The sequence below is a fragment of the Crinia signifera genome, chromosome 5 (genome assembly GCF_055691185.1).
Source record: "Crinia signifera chromosome 5, ASM5569118v1, whole genome shotgun sequence".
Taxonomy (NCBI): Eukaryota; Metazoa; Chordata; class Amphibia; order Anura; family Myobatrachidae; genus Crinia; species Crinia signifera.
The window spans coordinates 91,071,227-91,092,066 of NC_139221.1; the positions used below are offsets into that span (position 1 = coordinate 91,071,227).

The 20,840-nt window shown below is 43.6% G+C and overlaps 2 protein-coding genes across 7 annotated transcripts in view; one reads left to right on the forward strand and one right to left on the reverse strand.

The window, feature by feature from the left end:
- Positions 1 to 4,194, forward strand: part of PRELID3A (PRELI domain containing 3A) — a 45,892-nt gene extending 41,698 nt beyond the window's left edge. For all 3 annotated transcript variants that reach the window (XM_083187676.1, XM_083187677.1, XM_083187675.1), the window contains one exon: positions 579 to 4,194. Coding sequence is in view for 1 of the 3 variants with exons in the window: in XM_083187677.1 (XP_083043803.1) it covers positions 579 to 587 (9 nt within the window). In the remaining 2 variants the exon portion in view is untranslated. The remainder of the gene's footprint in view (positions 1 to 578) is intronic.
- Positions 4,195 to 17,546: 13,352 nt separating this feature from the next.
- Positions 17,547 to 20,840, reverse strand: part of SPIRE1 (spire type actin nucleation factor 1) — a 144,899-nt gene continuing 141,605 nt past the window's right edge. For all 4 annotated transcript variants that reach the window (XM_083187680.1, XM_083187678.1, XM_083187682.1 and 1 more), the window contains one exon: positions 17,547 to 19,623. In XM_083187680.1, coding sequence (XP_083043806.1) covers positions 19,365 to 19,623 — 259 coding nt within the window. In that variant the 3' untranslated portion in view covers positions 17,547 to 19,364. The remainder of the gene's footprint in view (positions 19,624 to 20,840) is intronic.

A 20,840-nucleotide genomic window follows, 5' to 3' on the forward strand; every position in this document is an offset into this window, starting at 1 on the left:
CTTAATGACTATTATGGGCCGGCCCACCGGGAAACGGCCCGGTTTCCCGCCAGGCCAATCCGCCCCTGGATGGTAGGGAGCCTGTCTTCCTGCTTGTTGTGGGAGGGCTGTTACATTACAAGTAATTCATAAAGTTTACCTTTAATAAATAGTCTCAACTACAAAATAATACCCCTTCCACACCGCACAAATAACCCAGGTCCCATTCACTTCTATGGAGTAGGCAGCGGCGTCACCTCAGTGCTGCCTCCTTCCCAGTCCCGCCTGATGCACCGCCACCCCGCTCCGCTCCCCGGACGATGTAGCTGTGAGCAGCAAACAGCGCAAATGCAGGATTGCTCCCGGGACGGACCCATGTCAAAATCTTAGGTGCGACCTGGCATTTGCGATATGAAAGTAATTTCACCAAAATCCTGTATTTATTTTGGTTTGAGAACCAAATGATTTTGATCAGTATCTTGCTAGTATCTATGTTAGTAACTTGTCTGGTGATAATCATTATTTGTTCATAACCAATTAAACACTGCTGCATTAATATAACTGACTGCATTTGTAATTTGTTTTTCTTTTCTCTTTAGATTACATAGAAAACTGTGGAGAGGAGAACTTCTACAAAATGAACATATCTTATAATATGACAAACATTTTGTAATGACCACTTCATCCATCTTATTTCAAAATATTTTTTGTTAATATTTTGTAAACTTTTTTAACATTCATAAGACAGTTTGCAATAAATGCGTAGTAATGTGTACAGAGTACCTGTTTCCCTTTCATATTCATATCTTCAGTGCCCACTGTATAACTATTGCAAAGATGGATTAGCATAAAGCAGGGATAGTTAGAGCCCGTGGACACTTCTTTTGTTGAACAAAATCTCCCAGCATCAGAGCTGTAACTAGGGTGGTCCAAAGTGTGCCATCGCACAGAGCACTGCAGGGTAGGGGTGCCGTTGGAGACACTTATTATTTAGGTTTTAAATTAAACCCTGGCATCTCCTGACTGCCCTTGTCTCCTTCTCCCACCCTTTCCATCGTTATTACTTTTGAAGCCCGATATGGCTGATCTATGCAGGATTCAAACCTATCGCCTGTGGACTTGCAGTCAGACACTCTATTCATGAGCAAACTGACCCTTTATAGAAAGCTAGATAATTCTAACTATTTGAAGCTCATCTTAGACCTCAGAAAAAAAGTGATCAGCATTACAGCTGATCTGATCTACTGTGCAGGATTCTTCTACTCCATCAAGAAAGATGAATTCAGAACCAGCACTTACTTTTAAGTAATCAATGTTGATGGAGTAAAAGGTCTGATTTATAGAAGGTCTGATTTATAGATAGATAGATAGATAGATAGATAGATTTTACATACACAGTAGTCTGTGTATAGATACCGAGATGAAATAAATGTACAAAGCTGTAGTAGCAAATGAGAAATGAATGTCACAGTAAACATTGATTAAGATTAATAAAGACGCATCTAAAGACTTGTCCAGAATATGAAAACTACTGTAAACTTCTTATCAGGTTATACCATTAGGTGAGGGGCTTAGAAGAAAGCACTGTACATATTTTTGGTTACTATATTTAGTTAACATGTATATGTTCAGCTTATAATGAAACACAGCACACGGCATGCTTTAGATTTTCTTGTCTATGTTAAATTTATATGTAATTCCATCATCAGTTTTTCAAAACTCTCTGGCACATGGGTTGGATTCCAGGGAGATTTGAGCAAGAGATGTGATCTGAGCAATTTAGTGTGGGAGATTTCCCACAGTCTACATCTCCCATATACACTGAGAGATTTGCACAAGATATTTCTGCTGAGCAATCTAGTATGGGAGATTTGTGTTAAGCAAAAAATAATAAGAATTTTTTAAATAATGGTTTGGTATTAAAGGAGGGTGGACTTAGATTTCTCAGATCGCTTCCTAAAACATGGGCAGTTGCTTGACTAGATATACTGCATGCTTGAATGACCTAGACCGGTGATAGCAGCGAATGGCCATAATTATGGGGCATACACACGGAGTGATTTGGGCTCAATTTCTAAGCGATATGGCTAAATCGCTTATAAATTAAGCCAAAGTCTCCCTGTGTGTATGGCCTACAGTAGATGCAGTGCTGGTCATCCTGTAAAAAATGGCAGTTTGCTTGCTGCTGAGTTTCATTCACAAGTCACTGCATTATGTTGCAAGGCAAATGACACAGATTACATTTATTTTAAGTGTAGTCTAGTACAATTGGCATGGTTGTAAAGAATATACTGGCTTTCATTGTGTCTATTAACAAACGGTATTCACAAATAGGCTGCATTTTCTGCCGTTCTTGTGATGCTATTGGACAATATTTACAGTAAAAATAAATAAATAGATAAATCAAAACTGCATGGATTTAAACGCCTTCAAAATTGATTTATAAATGGAGTCATATTTAATTGGACCTTATAGAATTAGCAGCAGTTCAAAACAGCAGTTCGGACTCATTCAAAACATTTAAACAACAATTAAATAACTGATGCTATTTCCCAGGCACGTTCGCATGGAAACATACACTGGTCAACCTGCAGAAGGAAATAGTATATTAGTTAGTGATCTTTTCATTTTAATGTGTACATAATGAAGACAGACTGCTCCTATGTATTGGTTTCCACTAAGCTGCCACCACTTCGCAATATTCAATGGGGCTGGCGAGGGGGTTAAACAGTGTGGATCGCCAAAAACAAGCGACCGTCGCCGTTTAACCCCCGTGCCTGCCGCTCATCATATTCAATGTTCCAGGGAGACTCTCATTGTCAGAGGACGGTGAGGATTCCCCCAAACAGCGAGGCTCGCGGCTAATGCAGGGAACCCGCTGCATTTAGCCGCGAGCCTCGCTGTTGTAGCGGCCGCGCACGCCGTTTCCTCGTCGCTGTAAAAACCCAACAAGGTGGAAGCGGCGTGTGCAGAGGGGTCAGTTGAATATGGACCGTGTGAGCTGTGACAGCGAGCAGTCAGCACTGATCACTGTCACAGCTCACAAAAAAACACTGAATATGCCACACTGTGTTCAGGGAGTGGGTAAACTTTAGTGGGGTAATTTTGTAACCCATTTTATAATGCATTCATTATTAAATAAATGGTCAAATTAACCAATATTTTATGCAAATGAAGGGCACCTAGTCAGAAATACTCCTACACTTCAGCCACACTCACTTGTACATTCTGTGATTCCAACATTACCAGTTATTACATTTCAGACTCTGTGGGCATAAGGAGTACTAATGATCCAGGTTTTAAGTGTATCCATGCTTAGCAACAGGTGTCTTAATTCATACCTCACTAAATATTAGTTATGTATTATTATTTGAGCCACAGATACATTAAAAACATTGACTGTTAATGCTCATTAGTTTGGGCACCTCTGATCTATTTATCATGAATAGACATTTCCTATGCAGCTACTGGCCAAATATTGTTTTCATACCTTCAGATAAGTTAAAGTTATTAGTTTGCTCCCTCACTAAGGGCCAGTTGTACTAAGTTTAAAAAGTGATAAAATGGAGAGTGATAAGCCACCAGCCAATCATTTCCTTACTTCAATGTCACATGCTGTGTTTAAAAAATGACAGGCTGATTCGATTGGTGGTTTATCACTATCCACTCTATCCCTTTTCAAGGCTTAGTACATCTGGCCCTGAGCCTAGCTTTTCGTTTTGTATTTTTCATGTTCTGTGCATGTATATAATCATACAAAGTTGTTGTTGTTGGGAAGGGGCGGCGTGAGCAGGGTGCTGTTAATAACAGTAGCCCTATCACAGACAGACAACGAATTAAAAGCAACAACTGTGCCTTATGGCATAAATACTGTACATAATTTGAAAGAACATATGGAAGATAAAGCAATGTATTTCAGATAAGTTTCAGGTGGTCACAAACAATACAACAAATGTAATATAAAGGTGGGCACACCTTTATATTACAACATTAAGAACCTTGTGCTTCCGATGTCTTTGCACTTGAAATGGCTGTGTACCAGCTCTTTAGTAAGAGGGGAATCTTGAGAAATACATCAGTTGCATGTTGATGCCATTTTCTGGCAGATTTTAACTATGTCTGTAACATATTCTTAGCCTGTTTTATTCTATTCTATCCATCCTATTTCAGAACTGTACTAATAATTTATTTTAAAATAAACTCAGTCTTATTCTATCTATGCGTTTAGTACTTTTATCAAATATATATATGATTTCTTGTCGTTTTTTTATTATAAAATGTGAGAATGTTTAAATAAATTAGGATAAAATAACCGTAAGATTTTTCCTACATATTTTTATTTTATTGACATAATAAAACAAACATAATAGCAAAAGCTATTCAGCATAATAAAGATGCAGGTACTTGTGTACTAGCACGGCGCCCACGATATTAGGTCGCACGACATATAATCGTATCGCATGGCATACACCCGATGCACTGTGATGCGATGCAATTTTAAATTGTATAAGCCCCCCTATACGATGTTTATTTGTATTAGCACCCTAATGGGGGCTTACAATGTTAAATGCACCCCCACGCCACCCCCACTATGAACGCCAACCCGAAGCATATTACTTTACATGTATTCCGCGTCCCCTCTCGGGGCTCGCCACGCTTCGGGCTCGGTGGCTCGCCACACTATATAAAATCAACTCCACGCCGACGTGGATAGTGGGGGTATGAAAAGGTCGTAGGACGCGTACCGCTGCGCTCGCCACGCTTCGGGTTGGCGTTGATAGTGGGGGTGCCGTTTAATTAACTTATAGGGGCCACTTTTAACATGGGAAAACCCTTTAGGGTGCTTATACAATTTTAAATCGCATACCATTGTATATGCGATAGAATGGCATACAATGCCATACAATTCGATGGTATACAATTTAAAATTGTATAACATCGGGTGCCATCGCACAACATCGCATCGCATACCATCACATGCCTTATGGTCTGCGATGCGATGGGCGTCCTGCTAGTGCACAAGTACCAAGATGCATATACCGGCAAGTGGAGATACATAGCCAAATAATTAGAGCAGGCAATATTGCATCTAATTCAGTGGTTCTCAAACTGTGGGTCCAGACCCAAAGTGGGTCACGACTCCATGTCACTGACCTTTAGGATGAGGACTTCTCTGATCGCTCAGTCTGTGATCCAAGGAGTCTGAAAAAATCAGTTGAATAGTCGGTACTTGTTTCCTAGCACGGCGCCCCCGATTTTGATCGTAGTACATCTTATACAATCGCATTGCATGCAATATAGCGGCATGCGATGCGATGCGATTTTTAATTGTACGAGCACCCAGATGGGTGCTTTCAATGTTAAATGCACCCCATTGGCAACGCCACCCCCACTATCATCGCCAACCCGAAGCGTGGCAAGAGCAGCAGTACGCGTCCTCCGACCTTTTCATACCCCCACTATCCACGTCGGCGTGAAGTTGATTGTAGATAGTGTGGCGAGCAGAGACGGATTACTTTACATGTATTCCTCGTCCGCTCGCCACGCTTCGGGCTCGTATTCTGAAACCCCTCACCACGCTTCGGTCTCGGTGGCTCGCTGCGCTCGCCACACTATCTATATTCAGCTCCACGCCGACGTGGATAGTGGGGGTATGAAAAGGTCGGCCGATGCGTACCGCTGCGCTCGCCACGCTTCGGGTTGGCGTTGATAGTGGGGGTGGGTGCTACGAAACAAGTACCGACTATTCAACCAATTTTTCAGACTCCTTGGATCACAGACTGAGCGGTCAGAGAAGTCCTCAACCTATGACATGGAGTCAAGACCCACTTTGGATCTGGACCCACAGTTTGAGAAACACTGGATTAGACGCATTATTGCCTGCTCTAATTATTTGGCTATGTATCTCTACTTGCCGGTATATACATCTTTATTATGCTGAATAGCTTTTGCTTTTGACAATGGGGGTGAATTTAACATTGTAAGCACTCATCAGGGTGATTGTACAAATAAAAATCGCATTGCATGCCATTTGATGGCATGCAATGCTATGCGATATTTCATTGTACAAGCACTCCTGTTAATTTAACATGAACATCGCATTGCATCGTACACCACTAAGTATGGTATGTGATGGGTGCCGTGCTAGGAAACAAGTACCGAATAGTCTTTTATATCAGACTTCTCAAATCACTGGCTTAGAGATGGAAGAAGTGATCAGGCAGCTCTTCCCCTAACCCAGTACTCTGCAAGTGCACTGCCATCAGCATTCTGTACTCCTGGCTCCCTCATCTACATGCAGATATACATAGGTGGCACGCAAACGTGTGTGTGTGTGTGTGTGTGTGTGTGTGTGTGTGTGTAGGGGGGATTGTGTCATCCACTTGTACCATGGTGGGCAGCAGTGAGTACAGAGTTTATAGGATGTGTCTGTGGATGGGTGGAACAGGGGCGCACACAGTGTTTGATGTGGTTGGGGACAGAGAAAAGTTAATTAATTGATCCACCACAGTCACTCCCTGGTCACTTTCTGCCACCCACTGCCTCAGACTCCCATCCCCATCTCCCATCCCGGTCACCACTTGCCATGCTCCATTACCCATTGCCTCCCTAATCTACATAGTAACAGTAATTAAAGATGAAAAAAGATGTTAGTCCATCGAGTTCAACCTATCTAACTTGTAACTACTGACTTGAGTAAGTCATATCTATAGGATTCCCTTAGTGGCCAAAAATGTATCCAGTTTTAATTTAAATTCATTACCAGTAGTTGCTGCAATCACCCCCACCAGCAATGAGTTCCAGAATTTTACTGCTCTAATCTGCCATGCCATCTTACTATCTGCCACCCCATGTTACCCACTGCCATTGCATGCAACACCTACCACCTTTTGCCTCCCCATATCCTCACTGACATCCTTCCCAGCCATTGCCTCTTTTAGACACCCTTGGCATCTCCCTTCCAGCCACTGCCTCAACACCCTCCCACTACCATCCTCTCCCTCTCCCTGCTATGTTTGCATCTGCGCTCACAACCCACAAGTACTGTCACTGGCAAGGACTTTGAAAGGAGCATTGACTCTGCAATTGTATAAGAAATTAAGTGATTGCATTAGCAGGTACAGTACAAAGTAAGTCTAATAAAACCTTCTGTAAACCAGAATTGAAACAAGGTTTCTAATATGTGGATCCAGGTGCCGGTATCTTTTTTCCGGCATCCATTGATATAACTATCTGGTCACTGGAAACAGCAAACATTTACCACATTTGGACTGTAGATAAAACTGGAAAAATGTATTTGTACCTTTTGCCCAAGATTTTGGTAAATAATTTGTAGTCTAAACTAAGGGTCATAGTACGATAAGGATCCTCCAAGTCCCACTACTTTCATCATAGCCTAATACCGTGATAGCTAACCTATGACACGCGTGTCACTCGTGACACACCGAGGCACTTGGAGTGACACGCGTCTGACCAACCGGTGTTCGGAGAAGAAAACCCAGAACTGCGCAAGTGAAGTGGCAAAGCCAGCACGCATGCTGCATCGCCAAATGGAAGGGGACAGAGGGGGCGTCAACTGTCCGCTGGAGGGAGCAGAGCTAGCTCACATTCTCTATAGTCCACCTCCACTGCTGTAGTCGGGCCTGTGCTGCTCCCGCTCTCTATAATCCACCCCCGCTGCTGTAGTTGGGCCTGTGCTGGGGACTACAGACCCGCCTCCTGCTGCTGAGTCCTGGCACCTGATCGACAGAGGCTACCAGTGGAGCTTTGGGTGAGGACAGGACTCCGGCATCCATTTTAAAAGGCGAGACACCTTTCCCACACATGGGCTCTGTTGAAAACTCTGCAAGCTCTGAACGCCACACTATTCAGTGCTTCTATTGGCACTGGTAGCTGCCTTTTTGAAAGACATTGTATTAGTGCAGCCTTCTTAAATTATATCTTGCTCTGTCACATTGACTTAATAGGCATCACGGTGTGTGGCATATGTATAATGGACATCACAGTGTGTGGCATAAGTATAATGGGCATCACGGTGTGTGGCATATGTATAATGGGCATCACAGTGTGTGGCATATGTATAATGGAGCAGCGCGGTGTGTGGCATACGTAGAATGGGAATCATGGTATGTGGCATATGTATAATGAGCATCATGGTGTGTGGCATATGTACAATGGGCATCACGGTGTGTGGCATATGTACAATGGGCATCACGGTGTGTGGTTTATGTATAATGGGCATCACGGTGTGTGGCATATGTATACTGGGCATCACGGTGTGTGGCATATGTATAATGGCTGCAAGTATCATCAAATTATTGATATTTCTTGAAGTGACACGCGACTCGAGGAAGGCTACACTTTACCATTTTCGACACACCAAGCTGAAAAGGTTAGCCATCACTGGCTTAATAGAAATATAGGGATTGCATTAAATATCAGTGGTCAAAGCTGGGAGGAGTGAGAATCTGTAGAAACACTGTAGGAAAAGATAGATTGTTCCAAAAAGCCATTTTTTTGTGTATGGTCTGTTTGCTCCATTGAGTACAATATAGCATAGAAGTCTTGAATGACTGCAATAATGTCAACACCCCTGTACACCCTCTCACCTTTAGCTGCTTGTGCTCAGTGGCACAATATACAGTCTGTTTTATTGCCATAGCGATAAAATAATTGGTGGATGAGAGCACTCCATCATCCTATCCCCACAGTTTACCTCCACGCAAAGTGGGTAGGGTTCAAAATGATGCAGCACTTTAGCTGACTCCAGGGGGTAAATTTACTAAAGCTTCTGAAAATTAAAAGAGGCGATGTTACCCATAGAAACGTCTATCATTTCTATATTGCATCCTAGAAAATGATAGACAGATTCTGGTTGCTGTGGGCAACATCCCCTCTTTTCATTTTTTTTAAGCTTTAGGAAATTTACCCAAGGAGTTCCACTGGTTGTAAATTATTCTTCCTTGACCAATTTTCGAGATCATCTAGCTCAGTGGTTCTCAATCTCGGTCCTCAAGGACCCCCAACAGTGCACCTTTTCCAGGTCTCCACACAGAATCACAGGTGAACTAATTAGCTCCACCTGTGATCTTTCAAAATGTGTCAGTGAATAATGAGTGCACCTGTGCAACTGCCAGGAGATCTGGAAAATGTGCACTGTTGGGGGTCCTTGAGGACCGAGTTTGAGAACCACTGATCTAACTTATTACACTTTATGGGGAAATTTACTAAAACAGGAGTTCGGTTTCACATGGAATGTTGCTATGGGCAATAAATACAAATCTACTTATTTATTTATACCCTCTAGAAGATAAGACAGGATCTGTTTGGTTGCCCATAGCAACATCCCATGTGAAACAGAACTTCCATTTTAGTTAAACTCTCCCTATATGATAGGAGTTTTGCAGCTCAGCTCTATGGGCACATAAGAAAAAACCTCTCCCAGCTATGCCTCAGCCTGACTAACTCATAGGGGGCCAGATGCACTAAGCTTCAAAAGTGATAAAATGGAGAGTGATAAACAGCCAGCCAATCAGCTCCGACCTGCCATGTCACAGACTGTGTTTGAAAAATGTCAGGCAGGAGCTAATTGGTTGGTTGTTTATCACTCTCCATTTTATCACTTTTGAAGCTTAGTACATCTGGCCCACTGTGAGGTGTGACAACTGTCCCTTTAGCTCTATAACAGTGTTCTTACAATTATCTCTCTGCTCCTAAAACATAGGAGCTACAGTTTTTTTCATTGCCCCTACCAAGTGTACTGTAATGGGGCCCATATATCTACAGGAGCTACAGTTTTTTTCATTGCCCCTACCAAGTGTACTGTAATGGGGCCCATATATCTACAGATCGATTGTCAGATGGGGCTGGTTGGAACAAAATCCTGGTAATGGATGAGAGAAAATGACTGTTGAACCTTTTGCTTTGAAATGCTGGAAAATTGCTAAAACCGGTCATTCAGATATTACCAGGTTTTTGCTCCAAGCAGCCCATTCTGACAATCGATCTGTAGATGCATACCTCCCAACTGTCACGATTACAGCGGGACAGTCCCGATTTTCGGGTCCTGACCCGCGGCAGGCATTGTCCCGCTGCGGGGGGTGGCAGTTGGTAGACCCCCCAATCTAATAGAATAGACGCTGTGCGCATGCGCACAGCGTCTATTCTCGTATGAAAATGAGGTTGCAGCTAATTAGCATAAGCCGCACCCTCATTTGCGTACGCCCCACCCCCTTTTCGGGCGCTCGCGCGGCGAAGTCCCTATTTCCCCAACACAGAAGTTGGGAGGTATGGTAGATGTATGGCCACCTTTAGGAATCCAGGGTGTGGACATGATAAACTCTGTAAGACTTGTAGAAGAGTGCTCAGGCAGGACCTCTAGCATTGCTGATTTTTCGTCATGGGAGAGTAACATCTCTCCATGCAGTAGGAGTGGGTGTATGATCTTAATCCCTTCCGATAGCCTCCCAGCCAGGTGGAGAATGCTGAAATGGGAATGCTGCCGGCAGCAGTGTCCCCCAAACTGTGGCTGCTAGCATTCACACCAGAAGTCCAAATTACTTTCATTTAATCACACTTTAGGAGATCAGATAGGACGAGGCGATGAACAGCATGTGAAAAAGACTAAGATGGTGGTTCCAACATGTCTTGGGATGATAGATATACTGTATAGTGTGCATCTAGCTTCTTCAGATAGCTTGATCCATTTTGAAATTAGGGTTAAACATAGAACTGTCATTATCCTATTTACCAGCACCACACCCAAAATCAAACTAGGTTGTTTTTTTTTTTTTAGAGATGAGCGGGTCCGGATCCCCGAGATCCGACAGTTCCGAATATCGGGGATCCGGGCCCGATCCGAGCCGGCTCGGGAGTTCCCGCCTGAATTCCGGACCAATACCGAGGCCGAATGTCATCATCGCACTGTCAGATTCTCGCGGGAGCGGGATCTTATAAAAGACGCACGCGTGCCCCGCCATCTTCACTCCAATCTTGGAGAGGGAAGAGGGTGGTTGGGAAGCTCTGTGTGCTCCGTGCTGTGCCATGTGCTCTGTGCTGTGCTCCATGACCTGCCCTGTGCCCTCACTGCCCTGTGCTGTGTTCCGTGCCATGTGCTCCGTGCTGTGCTCCGTGACCTGCCCTGTGCCCTCACTGCCCTGTGCTGTGCTCCGTGACCTGCCCTGTGCCCTCACTGCCCTGTGCTGTGCTCCGTGACCTGTCCTGTGCCCTCACTGCCCTGTACTGTGCTCCGTGACCTGCCCTGTGCCCTCACTGCCCTGTGCTGTGCTCCGTGACCTGCCCTGTGCCCTCACTGCCCTGTGTTGTAGACTTGAGAGTCAGTGACTGTTTATAGGCCTGAGCCCTGTAGTGTGATTTAACTAACTAGGTGCTGCAGTGCTCACACGCAGGGGCTGCAGTGTCCACTGTCCAGGGGCTGTCCTGTGGCCCGTGCCCTGTTGTGATTTATTTAGCCCTAAGCCCTGTGTTGTGATTTATTTAGCCCTGAACCCTGTGTTTTTTGTGATTTAACTAACTCAGTGCTCACACGCAGGGGCTGCAGTGCTGCTGAGTAGTACACTGTGTACAGGGGCTGCAGTAATACAAGGGGCTGTGTCCAGTGTTACGGCCTATATCTTATCTATTGTCCAGAGTCACTCACAACATATATCCTGTGTCCAGTGTGACGACATATATCCTGTGTCCAGTGTCACAAGTCACAACATATATCCTGTGTCCAGTGTGACATGTAATGTGTGCCGGCATATATCCAGTGTCCAGCGTGACATATATCCAGTGTCCAGTGTGACGACATATATCCAGTGTGACGACATATATCCAGTGTGACGACATATATCCAGTGTTCAGTGTCACAAGTCACAACATATATCCTGTATCCAGTGTGACATGTAATGTGTGCCAGCATATATCCTGTGTCCAGCGTGACATATATCCATTGTCCAGTGTGACGACATATATCCAGTGTCCAGTGTGACGACATACATCCAGTGTGACGACATACATCCAGTGTCCAGTGTAACGACATATATCCAGTGTCCAGTGTGACGACATATATCCAGTGTCCAGTGTGACGACATATGTATTCAGTGTCCAGTGTGACGACATATATCCAGTGTCCAGTGTGACGACATATATCCAGTGTCCAGTGTGACGACATATATCCTGTATCCAGTGTGACGACATATATCCAGTGGCCAGTGTTACATCTAACCATTGTGTGACGGCATTTATCCAGTGTCCAGCGTGACATATCAATTGTCCAGTGTACAGGAGCTGTGTCCAGGGGCGGTGTCCAGAGGCTGTGTCCAGTGTGACAGCTGTGTCCATTGTCCAGGGGCTGTGTCCAGTGTGACGGCTGTGTCCAGAGGCTGTGTCCATTGTCCAGGGGCTGTGTCCAGGGTGACAGGCTGTGTCCAGTGTCTGTGTCCAGGGGCAGTGTCCAGTGTGACAGGCTGTGTCCAGTGTAAAGTAAGAAAAATAAATAAAAGTAATAAATAAAATAAAAACACATTTTTGGAGGATGATGGAGGAGGAAATAGTGGGAGTGCTGAAGCTGCTACCACCAGTCATGACAAGGCCGATACCTCTTTGTATTTGCTGTTTGGAGCATTTCTCTTTTTTTGGGATAGTTTATTAAACTGCCACCCTGTCTGTCCCTGCAGTGCCGCTCTGCCAGGTTGGAAGTGTAAGGTCCACATGTATGTGATGCCGACTGCTGTCGCTTAGCTTAGTCATCCAGCTACCTCGGTATACCCTTTTGGCCCAACTACAGTAAATGAAAACAATTTTGTGAGCTGTGAAGTGATCAAAATTGACTAGAAATGAGTGGAAACTAATGTTATTGAGGTTAATAATACTTTAGGGGCAAAAACAGGCCCAAATTCTGTTATTTTAGACATTTTTAGCATTTTTTCATAAAAATCCAGATCCAAAACCAAAACCCACAAGGGTGGTTTTGCCAAAACCAATCCAGATCCAAAACACGAAAGGAGATCCAGATCCAAAACCAAAACCCGAAAAAGTGGCCGCCGCACATCTCTAGTTTTTTTCACACCCATTCATCAAGTAATATTACTAGTAAAAGGAACCCAGGTCCACAATCTTCAAAGTCCCCCCTCACCCCTGTCCTGTCTTCCACAACAATCCATGCCCTATCTGCCTACCCCTAACACCCAGCTCTGTATTGCTTCACCCCCTTTCTAACTGCTCCCTCTCCTTACCCCCTTTGCAGTGTCCCGTGCTACCGGAGACTGCATACTCACCTCCAGGTGGGTCCCACACATCTCCCTAGAAATGGAAGATATTGAACAAGCATCGTTTGCCCCCATACCCCAATGCACATGAATGTTTGAGTTGGGGCAGACAATAGCCGATTATTATATATATTAAAGTCACTTACTACTATCAGACATTTACAAGGAAGTATCACTTGTTGGCAGGCTATAGATATTTCTTCTTCTGATTAAAGCACATGGAACTGTTCTGGTATTGCCTGTTATTGAGTGAGACCAGTGTCTGGCTTTCATATTATTTCCTATGGAGTTTCAGGAATAGTCCATCCACCTGATGCTTATTTTTCCACTAGATTTCTATAGAAGGCATTTTAAACCCTTTGGATTCAGTAGTTTTTTTTTATTAACCAGAGGGGGAATATGGCTTTATTGCGTCCTACAGCAAAATTTGAGGAAAGGCCCAGAAATGTGGGTGTACTCACTCTGCTGCGTAGGCACATGTGCAGTAATCCAGCAGACTCCTCATCCCTGGGACCTGTAGTGGACACACCACCTTCTATGGTAGCAGATCTACCATTGGTCATTAGATGCATCTCTATTCTCTTAAAGTAGTATATTACTATGTATTGTGTAGATGAGGTACAACTCAAACTTTCACTTTAATGTGAACCAAGTAATTTTTTTTTATCAAATTGTAATAAGTTCATAATTTGTATTTTAATTCACACATTTGTGTTATAATTTATGGGCATGATCAGGAACGTGGAACGATTCTTCCAATGTAAAAAAAAATGCCAGAACCAAGTTAAATTTAGGATGAAAACAGGCAAATTGAATTTTGGATCAATAACGTAACAAACTGAAACTCTCAGTAATGATATACTATTAGTCTGTGCTGACATTATGTTATTCTGGTGACAGAACAATCTGTACTTCTATATTGATCGCTACAGACACAATGAAAGTCGTGACAAGTATTACTTGTGATGAATCAATGAAATGACTCCTCAGTATTTTAAATTGACAAGACTGACCTAAATGTCCAAATGATGGAACGGAGAGTGAATCACATGTCAAAATAAAATTTGTAATGTAATTTTATCAAAGCAGCGCGCATTGCATTACACCATACACCAGGGATGGGGAACCTTCGGCCCACCAGCTGTTGTTTAACTTCACATCCCAGCATGCCCTGCAACAGTTTAAGCATGGCCAAAGAGCAAAACTGTAGCAGGCCATGCTGGGATGTGTAGTTCAACAACAGCTGGAGGGACGAAGGTTCCCCATCCCCGCCATACACCATTGCTTATGCATTTTTGTTAAAACTGAAATATCATGAATCAATCAGAGAGAACCGTATGGATTATGCTCCGGGTGCTTATTGTTATTTAATATATTGTATGTGAATAATTAGGTCTTATTACCTCATTGTACTGTAAGTACCTGAACCCACTTTATTCTAGCCAGACATTTTACCATAGAACCATGTATTGTTACGGTGACCTGTAATTTAGTCCCATTTATGTTCTAGAAACTTTGCTGTAAATTTATTAAAGCTTCAAAAAGTGGGGGTTGCCCATAGCAACCAGAGTCTAGGGGTGAGATTAAATAGGATGAGAGATTTGGTAAGAAATCTCCATTTTCTTTTAAAAGCGGCAATCATTTACACTTCAAAGCCAAGATGTTTTTTCAGTGTGAATGATTGCCGCTTTAAAAAACCTGGAGATTTCTTACCAAATCTCTCATCCTATTAAATCTCACCCCTAGATAACACTTCTCTTTTGCATGCAAGAAAATTATAGACAGATGGGGGATTTAATCGGTGCCACTATTCCTACCAGCGCAAATGAAAGCACTCGCCTATTCAATGCTGGCGTTTCGGACAGCTTTAAATGCTTTCAGATTTAGCTTTTTCTAATCTTAATTGTCGGAATTCGGTGCGGATTCAGACAACTTAGTGGCACTCGTTCCAGACAGCTTTGAAGGCTTTCAGATTCAGCTTTTGAATTCGCTGCCGATTCTGCCGATTTACCGTCTGTTTCTGAAAAAACGTGGCCTTTCCTATGCTCAACAGTCGGGAACATTGAATACCGACTGTCGAGTTACAGTTGGAACGGGTCGAAGTAGACCATGAATCTGACTGTCATGACTGTAATGACCATCCCGACAGTTGGATTTGGGATTGAATAACCATCAGAAACTGAATGGTTGCTATGGGCAACATCCCCACTGTTCACTTTTAGAAGCTTTAGTAAAATGACCCCATTTTCTCTACTGCCCTGTCCTGGGAAAGCAGCGGTGTTGTGGACCTCGGATAGGGAACTTATAAGCTTTTACAAGGAGATATCTAAGGTATAAAAGTAAAAGGTACTCTTTACCTAGAACGGCGCCCGCGATGCCAAAAATCGCGGGCATCGCGGTCATTGTATGCACATAAAAAAACGGGTGCGACGCGATGCCCGCGATTTTCCCATAGGGATCAATGTTAAAAGTCAGATTGGACGCGATTTTAGTGTTAAATGCCTCAATGCCCGCGATTTTTACATAGGAAACAATGTTAAATGGGCCACAGAGCCCTAATAGTCCCCCTGAAGTCTTAAATGGCCCCCACAATTTTTAACGCCACCCCACGATCAACGTGAACCCGAAACGTGGCGAGCGCAGCGAGCCCGCGAGGGGCGGCGGTACGCGTCCTCCGACCTTTTCATACCCCCACTATCCACGTCGGCGTGGAGTTGAGAATAGAATAGTGTGGCGAGCGCAGCGAGCCACCGAGCCCGAAGCGTGGCGAGCGTAGCGAGCCCCGCGAGGGGACGCGGATACCTTCACAGGTAAACGCGTCCCTTCGCGGGCTTTACAGGTGTCCGCGTCGCCATGGACACCTGGGAAGCCCGCGAGGGGACGAGTATAACTGTGAAGGTATCCGCGTCCCCTCGCTGCGCTCGGCACACTATTCTATTCTCAACTCCACGCCGACGTGGATAGTGGGGGTATGAAAAGGTCGGAGGACGCGTACCGCCGCCCCTCGCGGTACCGCCGCCGCTCGCCACGCTTCGGGTTCACGTTGATCGTGGGGTGGCGTTAACAATTGTGGGGGCCATTTCAGACTTTAGGGTGACTATTTGGGCTCTGTGGCCCATTTAACATGGTTTCCTATGGAAAAATCGCGGGCATTGAGGCATTGAACACTAAAATCGCGTCCAATCTGACTTTTAACATTGATCCCTATGGGAAATCGCGGGCATCGCATCGCACCCGTTTTTTAGTGCATACGATGGTCACGATGGGCGCCGTTCTAGGTAAAGAGTACCAAGTAAAATGTTCCAGAGCATTGCAATCTATAATATATTACTATGAAGCACGCTCAAAGCATATTATTTGAAAGCTGGTCTGCTACCTTTTGATTGCTTCTGTGTTTTTGCATGTGTGAGAAAGAGATATAGTTTCACTCGCTGCCAACAGATGGCAGTGTTTCAGAGAAACACAAACGGACACTAGATATATATCTCAGGGTTGCCGACCCTCCCGGAATTACCGGGAGTCTCCTGAAAATCGTGACCCCCACTGAGTCTCAGAGGAGGGGGCGGAGCTAAAACGACACACTCGTGTCATTTTAGCCCCGCCCCTCTATGGAGATCAGTGATTTTGACTATTTCCAGTAATGGGGGCAGGGCTTAATGACGTCACAGTCAAGCCCCACCCCTGAACAGGTAATTAAAGTCTCCTCTCCAGGCTTCTCCCGGAGAAGAGCATTTGAAAGTCGGCAACCCTGATATATCTAGATGAAAAAAATAAAATCCTAACAATTTTTTCAAATGCGTTCTGCATCTCTTTCAGTAGGTTTCCATGTTACAGTCCAAATGTTTATGAACAAGCATTAGCTATAGTGGCAAAAGCAACCTATAAATATAAAACTATTATCTATAAACATATAAACAACAGGTAATTAAAGTTAGCAAAAAAAAGTGCTCTCCACCCAACCAAAATGCAATTAGTTTTAATAGTTTGTAACACAACAGTATGATAGTGTTCCTTAAGAGGTAATATCACTCTTCTGTAAGCATTGAGGCAGATTTCTTACATGTCATGGGGAGGGATGTGTCATCTGGCATGGAGAGTGGTAAAGTGGAGAGAAATAAACTACCAACCAACCAGCTCCTAACTTTCATTTTTTGACCATGGCAGATAGGAGCTAATTGGTTGGTACTTTTTCTCTCTTCTCTTCAGATTATATCTCTACAAGCATTGATGCATATGCCCCCATGATGAGGATTAATCAATACATACACCCATAGTTCAAGGAAAAAAACACAGATACTATTTCAAGGCATTTTATTATCCCCACAGAAGCGCTGCAAGCTGCCTCTGTGGAGAAATTACAGGGAGGTATTGAGATAACAAGGAACAGAGCCCATCAATGAGAAAAAGTTGAAAACAGCTACAATCAATGTAGGCCCGAGTCACTACAAGGGCACATGGCAGGGGCAGCCACCATTTGGCACTCTAGGTGGATCTGAAGTACCACTCCCATGATGCATAGCTTGCTGGAGTGCCAAAGGTTTTGTCAAATGGTCTCCTCAGCTTGCAGACCACCAGAAATAAAGCCCTGCAGGCTTCCACTGATAGTCAACAAGCAGGAACAAATGGAAAAAAATAATAAAATACAGGTCACAAATGGTACAATTTACACCACGGGGTGTTTACACTTATTGTACGGCTAAAAAACAAATGCCTCAAACATTTTTAGAGATGAAATAGGACTAAAAAATAAAATAAAATCAAAACAAACATCTTCAATGCAGAGAATTCTATCATGACTAAACTGACATTATATTACGGTCAATGTACATATAAATATACCTTTCCTCCAGTGTCAAATCTCCCTGCCTTCAGTGACGAGAACACGGCCCAATTAATAATAAATATTGTACAAGTATTTACAAAAAGTATTTTCTGTTGTGTGAATGGAAGCCTGAAATAACAGTGTCCAGGAGTGTGCAAGCTGCTACTGTGACCTGCCAACCATCAGCGTCACAGCGTCAAGTAGGTGGAAGTCACCTGTCTATCACTGCTGATCACACGGACAGACTAGAGGGCGGGCAGAGGAGTCAGAGAAGTTACTGGGTCCTCTGTTATATTTCTACAGTCCAACATCTTTTATCTGTGGCAAAGACCATCAGTTAAGTCAAGAGCAGTGGATTATCCATAAAAGATTTTTTAAATAATATTTATTTACCATCCACCATCGAGGAAACTAAGACAAATAGAAATGAAGGAGGGGTTTGGCAGCTAGTATAGACACCTCTGTATAGTGTTTACATTGAATACTCACCACCATATTGCTATGTTAACCTACTTAATGCACTTGAACACAACATGGGATAAATCAGGCTCGGGGTTAGGAGGTCAGCACCAACACATTAAAGACTGTACAAGATATTGTTTTTTTCCAGTCCCACTAACACCGGTCTGTACCCTACTCACAGAAACAAAACTGGTGTGAGGAGCTAAAACGCAGTCGAGTCGAACCACAAAGGACTTAATGATATTTGGTTTGGGAAGACTTCATTTGGCACTGAGGGAAAAAATACAAGTGCTATGATTCTCTGGCTTGGGTTTCTACCAATAAGGTCCCTAGAACCCTACTGCATGTAACAAGATACCTGAAGCTCCAATATCTCAGCATAGATACTTCTGCTCTCAAGCAGATCTTCTTTACTAAGACATCGTCCATTGTCATTTTGGCCACAGCTAATTCATAACATGATTAGTATAAACATGAATGTAGGATAAAAAAAAAAAAAACATAAAAACAGTCCCCAACAAATGTCCCATGCTTTTTTATTAGGGCAAGGGGATATGTACTATTCTCTTTGTGGAAACAGCGCCAGGCCAGTGCTGGGCTTCTCTAGCAAGTAGAATGTTCAGATCTCCGGCAGTGTCCATGTAGTAACGCTTAGTCACAAACCGACAGACTAAAAAAAAAGGCAATAGCTGCATTCTTCCAGGGCAGAAAATGATGCATGTTGATGCAGCTTATTTTAGAGCAAGTAAAAAATACCGACAGCCTGGTTATTCATGTACATAGAAGCAAGATAAAAGGGAAATAAAACAAGATATAAAAAGGCACAAGAGTCAAATCTCATTGATTGTTCTCTCTGTGGGCCGGAACTCAGATGTCCCCGTGGATGACAAGTAAAATGACTGGGTCTTCCTTTTTAACCGGGCCCTCTTATTAGCAAGCGTCAAGCTGCGGCGACTGGAGCTAATGATATCAGAGATAAACTTTTTGCAGTCCACACAAACTTCCATTGTACTCCAGTCTTCCATAAGCTCTTTTGGAAACTGAAGCTCATCATCAGACTTATCTATAGATTTTGACTTGGAAGGTAACCTGTAAGGCAAAAATGATGATTTACTTTTTTCACCAGACAGAGAAATGTTGCATTGTCAGACTTAACCATCACCATTAGGTATGGCTTACCATTATAGTAGACTGTGCCAATGTGACCTCTACCAGTACACCCCGTATAAGCAAATACACCTGTTACATTCAAGTAATGATTCATTTTTTTTGGGGGGGGGGGGGGGGGGGGGTGCATGAAGTAATGTATACCCCAATGAGATTTTAAATGTTTGCTTTGATTGGATGTTGGACTGCTGCGGATGCCCATTACTTAATGCGATGGTAGCACCCAAAAGCACCCTGTTTAGCTACGTAAAATGGCTAAACCTATCTAAACTATTGGGGAAGCTGGTTCTGCCTGGGCTATTATACTTTTTTTTTTTAATAGCCATTGTAAAAGGTGGTTGTTTTAAATGATCAGAGATTCTTGATGCACAGAAGGCCATTTTTCTAGCAATCTGCGCATGGGCAGTTCAGTCTGAGCACTCCAAAACGCAGTGGAGATTCACACATGCTCCCGGCAGAGAGGAGGTGGCTCAGCCAAGGAGGCTGCACACAGGCCTTCTCCCTTATACCCCACTGACTAGGGATTCATTGGCATATATTCAATGCCGTGGGCGAGTGGTGACTGCGAGCAGGACTTTTTGCTCGCAGTCACCGCTCACCCTGTCAGTATTCAACTGACCCCCCTCATTCGCAAATTCCCCCTCGCTCCGTTTTTTGAGCGAAGGAGAATTGGCGTATGTGCCTCCAAAAGCTGCGAGAATCGAGGCTAATTACAGCGAGTTTGCTGCACTAGCCGCGGCTCTCGCAGTTTAGGGGAATCCTCGCAGTTCTGTGACGGCGAGGATTCCCCCGGAACGTTGCATAGTGCGAGCGGCTGGCATGGGGGTTAAACTGCGAGGATCACTGGTTTTCTGCGATCCTCGCAGTTTAACCCCCTCGCACCGGCATTGAATACATGCCAATATATGTTATAAAACAATTAGCAATATTATTTTATTACAGTATTGATGTGCACTTAAGTGCCAACTGTGGTTATATATTCCTTAGGTTACCTTTAAATAATTGGCAGTAATCTTTCAGGCTAGGCTGCTCTATTGCACCACTAAAAAGCTGGACATAATTAGAGCTTTCATTTTGGGGTTGGTTGTTAAAATGTTTAAATTAATTGTAATTTTTTTTTAATCATTCAAAAATGGTCT